The following is a 6770-nucleotide window of genomic DNA, read 5'->3' on the forward strand; positions in this document are numbered from 1 at the left end:
TTTGCCGAAACAGCCCCCCCCCCCCCTTCCGCCAGGCCTCCACCCTCTGCCTGGCCCACGTGCCTCGTGGCTCCTCGGCCCACGTCCACGAACCAGCTGCACAGCCGCCTCCCCCTTTCCCGGCTCCTTTCACGTGGGCTCCCACGCTTGGCTTCTCTGGTGCACGAGAGCCTGTTCAGCGTGTGGCCCCAGCCCGGAGCTCACCCTGGTGCGTCAGCTTTCTTGCAGCACCCCTGGGTGCGTGCCATGGCAAGCTGGGCACTGAGGTCTCTCAGGGCAAAGAGGAGGGCCTGATGCCGCTGGGTGTGTGGTCAGCCCCCTGCGTCCGGTCAACGGCTCGGGGAGCAGCTGATTGAACAGCCAGCAGTGGGGGCTGAGGAAATGGGTGGGTTGGGACTGGCAGGGGAGCTGAGATAGGGCAGGGTGAGACCTGGGTCGCTGGCATGGTGCCCTTAGAGCAATCTCTCTTCCCAGCCTGCCAGTGCAGCTGTGTGGCCCGGGGGTCTGGTGCCATCTCCCACTGGCGGAGGTAGCGTTCTGATCCACCTACCCCATGGGCAGAGACCACGCTAGTCGGTGCAGGCCAGTGGTGCCTCCAGGCTGGAACTCTCCCCTAAAGAGTGGCCACGTCTGGGCATCGCTCCCCTTCCCAGGCCACCCTGCCAGGCCCACCATGCTTAACGGCCTCTCCTCTCCCTCTTCCTTCCAGATGACGGGAAGATCTTCCACGGGAGCGGCGTGGGCGACCCCTTCGGGCCCCGGTGCTACAAGGGCGACATTATGGGCTGCGGGATCATGTTCCCGCGGGATTACATCCTTGACAGCGAAGGTGCGTGACCGCACGTGGCTGGGGGAGGTGTGGCTGGCCCCCGGGGACCCGAGATCCACTCCTGTAGCAATGAGTGTAGGGCTGAGGGCTGCGGCCAGTCCTCCCCCACTTTGCCCCTGCCAGTGAAACAAGACTCGGAAAAGCAGGGGGGATGTGGAGCAAGACAGCGTGGGCTAGTGGCTAGAGGCAGGAAGCCGGGATGGTGTTTCTGACTGTCGGGGGAATGAATCTGGATCGGGGGATGTCCTTAGTGGGGCTTGAACCCGGAGCCGCTGCAACGTGAGACAAATGGCCCAGCCTTGTTGCAAAGACCCCAGCGGGTGTTCCCTGCGTGGGGTACAACCCAGCCCTGGAGTGACCAGGCTCCCCTCCCAGGTGACAGCGACGACAGCTGCGACACCGCAGACCTGAAGCCCAAGCTGCGGGGCGTGCGGAATGTCATGTACCTGCACCAGGAGGTGGAGGAGGAGGAGGAAGAGGAAGAGGAAGAGGACGGGGAGGAGATGGAGCAGGAGCACGAAGGGAAGAAAGTGGTGGTAAGAGCTGGGGGCTGTGCCATGGGGCTGGGATGGCTTGAGACTGTGCTGTTGGACTGGGGTCAGGGCGCTTTGGGGGAGAGGCTTAGCAAGAGGAGGGCTGGGATGGCTTGAGGAAGGGAGGGGGTGGGGCTGTGGGGACAGGCCGGGGGCCTGGTTGGGGGATGTGCTATGGGATCAGGGGGGGTCGGGAGGGGGAATGCACCAGGGGGGCTGGGGCATGGTGGGGGATATGCTGGGAGGATGACTTGAGGGAGGGGGTGATGGCGGGGGGGGGGAGGGCACAGAGGATGTGTCATGGGGCTGGGGTGGCTTGTGGGGCATAGGGGGTTTGGGGTTTGCCCCTTTGGATCCAGGCTGGTAGGAGCTGGAGGCCCCACCGAGAGTGATGGGGTGACTCTGTCTGGGGTCCCTTGTCCCAGGGATGCCTGGGACCCCGCTGGCATGACGCACATTGGCACAGCTTGCCATGACCAGAGCCGACTGGGCAGTGGCCAGCTCCTAACCCCCCTGCCCCGCTGTGACCTTGGCCCAGGCCTGGGTACGAGCCGGTTGGATTTCCCGGGCCTGAGGCACCCCCTAGTGGCTGTTGTCAGCAATGCGCCCCTGTCCCAGGAACTGGCTTGCTTAGCAGTGCCGGAGAACTGCGCCCTAACCCCACTGCAGCGCCAGGCTCTGCGCCCGCTAGCGGGGCTGAGTCCTCCTGGCTGGCAGGCCTGCACCCCGGCTTGTGCTGAGCTGACCCCCGCAGCCGTACGCATCCGGCAGGGCGTGCACAGACTGCGTCCCGTAGGGAGGTTCCCCTAGGGCTTTACAGCTCCTGAGCCCTAAGGGCAGGGGGTGGCTGCAGAAGCAGGCCTGGGGCAGCCCAGGGGCTTGTAGAGCCTGGGTTTAACAGAGGCCCAGGCTGCAGAGAGTACATGTCCAGCTGCAGTGCATGCTGGGAAGCGTCTTTGCAGGCAAAGGGGCGGGCAGCTGCGGCCATTGCAGATTGGGTTACTCCCAGCAAGGAGCTGCTCTGGCCCTTACCTGGGCATCTCTCCGCATGGAGCCAGGTGCTGTGGATATACTGAGTCTGGCCTGGGCCGGGAGGGAAGGGACCACGTTGCGGCAGTGAAGGGGTTAACAGCTCGTGGCACTATCCTGTCCCCCCAGGTGTTCTTCACACGCAACGGAAAGATCATCGGCAAGAAGGACGCGGTGGTGCCAGTCGGTGGCTTCTTCCCCACCATCGGCATGCTGAGCAGCGGGGAGAAAGTCAAGGTGGACCTCCACCCACTCAGCGGCTAGGAGACAGGGGGGGCATATCTCATTCGCTGCCCTCTCTCGGGGTCAGCGCCCTCCCCATGGGGCACCCCAGGGACGTTCTCCATCACTTCAATCTGTTGTGCTTTGAGCCTCTGCCTGCAGGGGCAGCGCTTTGTCGCTGGCAGCCGAAGTATTATCCTAGCTGGTTCTGAATGTGTCCCTCCCTGCCCCACCGGGCCCTGGCGCCTGGCAGTCTGCAGACGGGACGTTGGGGGGGCTGGAGAGAGCTCTGGATGGGCCTGGGGCTGCCAGCCAGCACCAGTCAGAGCACGGGGCAGCCTCCTGTATGTAGCAACGTGCCAAGCCTTGGGCCCAGCCTGTCCATCTCAGTGTGGTGTGTGACATGCGGAGATGGAGATGCTGCCTGAGGCCCAATTCCCACCCCCCTGGGTGGGGCTGGCCCCTTCCCCCCTGCTGGCAAGATTCCTCTTTGCTTTAATTTCCTGTCTGGCTGCTTCTGTCCTGCAGGGATCCCGGTAGCTGGGCATCTGGCCTGGGCTCCGGCTCCCACCTGAGTACGCGTGAGATCTGTGCCCATAGATGGTGTTATGGCACTGTGGCCTCCTGCCTGCCCCAGCTTGGCCTGCCCTGCTGTTGGTGGGGAATCAGGCGCCACGTGGATGGGGGTTTGGGCTGCCTCAAAGCCTGTCCCTGCTGTCCTGGAGTGCCCAAGCCCTGCCCCACTTGCTAAAGAACCAGTGCCCTGGGCATCCTCCTCTGCCCGTCACTGCAGCTGACAATGCCCTCATGCCCATGCTGGTTGCGTTATGACAGTGTCATGCCATCTGTCGGGGGCTGGGATGGCCTGACCCATGGTGCCAAGTGTCCAGGCCATCAGCCAGCCTCCCAGGGAGCAGGGCACAGGCCAGGGGGGCAGGCCATGGTTTTGTCCCTGACCAGTGTCTCTTTTCTCCCTCTGAGGTCAGGGGCTGCGGGTGTCAGGGCAGGCAAACGCGAGCTGCTGTGGCCCCTGGCGTAGTGTCAGGCGGGGGCTTGGCCTCCAGGGGATGATGCTGCAGCCCAGGGCCCCTTCGTGGGGGGCCGCAATCAGCAAACCCTGGCCCTCCACGGGGTGATCTCAACTGCCCCACACCCGGCCCCCTAAGGCTCCTAGACCCAGCCTGTCTCCTCTCCTAGGGATCACCAGGAGGTCTGTAAAGGGCAAGGCAGATGGGTGGGTTTCTTTGGGGTAACTGGGGCTTCCCCCATGAAACAGCCCCCGAGCAAACTTGGAAACTGTCTCGCTCCCCCAGTCTGGTGTCGGTTGGACTGTGCGCCATCGGCCCATCCCCCCGGCTTGGGCTTGTAGCCAGGCTCCAGGGCGGCCCAGCCCTCGCTGCTCCATCCGCTGTTCCCTGTGGGCCGGTTCAGAGAGTCCACGTGAACCGGGTCCGGGCCACCCCCCAGTTCTGAGTCTGCCCATGGCTCCTGCTCCCACCCTCCTTAGGGAGGTAGCTCCCTAGCCCGTGGCGGGGGTTCCCCTGGCTGGGCTGGGCTGGGCTGGAGGGCGTGGTCCTCTTGGGTGGGGTGTCACGGTGGGGAGGCCTATTTCTGCTTCTGGGGACTTCAGCATCTGCCCCAGAGCTCTCACAACCCCCCACCCCACCCAAAGTGCTTGTGCCTGCCCTGCTGCCAATGGGGGGGAGGCGTGGGGGCAAAGGATGGCGACGGAACCCACCTGAGCGCTCCCCACCCCAGCGTCTCAGCCCAGGCTGGCGGGGCTGCAGGGAGCGAGAGGGCCGCTCATGGGCAGAGAATGAATTCAGGGGGCACGCGAGGGCTTGCTGGCAGAGCTAACAAAGGGGCAGGTTCCTTCGCTCCTCTCCACGACCCTCTTGGCAGAACATCTGGGGCCCAGGTTGTGCTGGCTGCCAGCCGTGGCCAGGTGGCTGCTAGCCAATGAGAGCTGAACTGCTGGGAGCCCCCTCCACCTCCCGTCTGGGCTGCCCAAAGCTCCCTAGGCCTACGGGGTTGTGTCTGTGATGGCCGGGGACCCGGTGCCAGGAGCTCACGCAGTCGAGGTGCTATTGGGGCTTGTGCTGCTGTTTCTTTGCTTAATTGTCAGAGCTTGTGAATGTAAAAATCACCCCCACTTCATGTATCTCTCCACCCAGGTCTGGGCACAGCCCTTAGCTGCTAGTGGGAGGTCGGCCAGCCTGGGGAGGGCTCTGATTGTGGGACTCTCCCCTGCCAGCCTTGCCCGCCTCCAACTGAGAGAAGCAGCCGGGCTGCTGCTGGGAGGGCGTGATCCCCTGGGCTGGGACCCTGCATGGAGCCCATTTCCTCGTCCCCCCCACCCCCCAAGATGGGATCTCACCAGTGCTGAGGCTGCTGCTGGCTGAGAAACCCGGACTTTGCACCTACAGGGAATCGAGTGTTTTGACCCAGCCAGGTCGAGATCCCCCAGTCCTCACCCCTGGTCTGTGCTCTCCGACCTACACGTCTGTATATACGGAGATCTTTATACACACTCAATAAAGATGGAGTTTCCATATTTATCTGTATCCGGCTCCTGGCATCTTTTGTCCTAGTTGGTGCTGGCCTCGTGCTGTTGACGTCTAATGGGCAGCAGGGACCCGTGGCAGGCAGCTGGGCCTTGGGACGGTGGGTTGAGGATCAGGATGGATCGATTTAAATCAGCAATTTAAATCACCAAGTCTCGCTGCCCTACCTGGTCCTGCCTTTGCCTCTGCCCCCACAGCTGGCATTCCCAGTGCCAGCTGGACGGGGGGGCACGTTGCCCTGGCCTTAGAGCCAGGCTGGCTGCCTCTTGGGCTTCTCCTCCTTCCCCAGGCTACTAGGACATAGCCTAAACCAAGGTCCCGTCCAAATCAGGCTGATCCAAGACACACACCCCTGTAATTGCTGCACCCTGCAGGGTAACCACCCAGTAGAGACCCTAGCGAGGAACAAAGACCCTGAGTGGGGCATTGTCCTGTTGCCCCCTACAGCCGTAGCAGCAACTGCAGAAGTGACTGAATTTCCCCAAGGCTGAGTAGCTGCCTGGGGCAGTGCCAGCGATGGGTACAGGAAACCTCTGCCAGTCGGGTGGCTGCTCTGATTTTTACCACCCCACGGCGGGCAATGTGGACCCTCCAGCCTGGATTGCAAAGCCCGACACTGGGAAATTCATCTGCCACCTGGGCTGCTCTGGCTTTGCTCGGGCCCTGCCTTGTTGCAGGGTGGCTGCCGCTCCCCTGCACCCAGGCAGCTGCCTGCTTGTCAACAGCTGTGGTTCCTTCATGCTGTTTGTCAGGAGCAAGAGCGAGTGATGCAGCAGGAGGCGCTCTGCTGCTGACTGGAAAGAAGAGCCCTCCGGCCGATGCTGAGCGGGACACAGCCCATACCGTCGGCTTGCGCTGGTGTTTTAATGCAGTGGAGGGGGGTGGGCTGAGGCTATCTGGGCTCCCTCGAGACTCAGGCCCTCGTCTGTCTGCTCACCATGTTAACTCTGAACCTTACTGATGACCATTCCTCTGCAATGCTTCCAGTTCCATGGGCAGGGAGAGGAAGACAGGCACAACGGTACGTCTGAATGCGTGGATGGTGTAGGCAGGAGAGATTAGATTTATTAGGCACTGGGGAACCTTTTGGGAAAGGAAAAGTCCATACAAAAGGGATGGGCTGCCCCCCAAACCAGTACGGAACCAGACTGCTGACAAGGTTGTAGAGGACTTGTTTTAAACTAAGGGCTGGGGGAAGCTGACAGGAGCAGAGGAGCACAGGGTTGGAGCAGAGAGAGCCCTGAGAGATGAATTCATTAAAGAGGGAATGCAATAATCCAGGGGTTCTCAGATTGTGGGTCCAGACCCCAAAGTGGGTTGTGACTCCATTTTAATGGGGACAGCAAGGCCGGTATTGGCTCTGGGCCCCAGCAAGGCTGAAGACCAAGACCAAGCCCCACTGGCCAGGGATAAGGTTACATACCCCCGCCCAGGGCAGAAGCCCTTGGCCTTCAGCTTTGGCCCCCTCGCCCAGGGCGGCGGGTCTCACGCTTCGGGCTCCCCTCCTGGGCGTGTGTAGTAGTTTCTGTTGTCAGAAGAGGGGGTCGCGATCCAGTGAAGTTTGAGAACCGCTGCATAGTCTATACAGAGGCT

The 6770-nt window shown here is 62.4% G+C and overlaps 1 protein-coding gene across 3 annotated transcripts in view; it reads left to right on the forward strand.

Moving 5' to 3' along the window:
* SPRYD3 (SPRY domain containing 3) overlaps positions 1 to 5177 on the forward strand; it is a 35317-nt gene extending 30140 nt beyond the window's left edge. For 2 of the 3 annotated variants that reach the window (XM_030554514.1, XM_030554515.1), the window contains 3 exons: positions 710 to 829; positions 1205 to 1365; positions 2521 to 5177. In XM_030554514.1, coding sequence (XP_030410374.1) covers positions 710 to 829; positions 1205 to 1365; positions 2521 to 2655 — 416 coding nt within the window. In that variant the 3' untranslated portion in view covers positions 2656 to 5177. The remainder of the gene's footprint in view (positions 1 to 709; positions 830 to 1204; positions 1366 to 2520) is intronic. The other variant, XM_030554513.1, reaches the window with a different exon arrangement.
* The last annotated feature ends 1593 nt before the right edge of the window (positions 5178 to 6770 follow it).

The sequence above is a fragment of the Gopherus evgoodei genome, chromosome 3 (genome assembly GCF_007399415.2).
Source record: "Gopherus evgoodei ecotype Sinaloan lineage chromosome 3, rGopEvg1_v1.p, whole genome shotgun sequence".
Lineage (NCBI taxonomy): Eukaryota > Metazoa > Chordata > Testudines > Testudinidae > Gopherus > Gopherus evgoodei.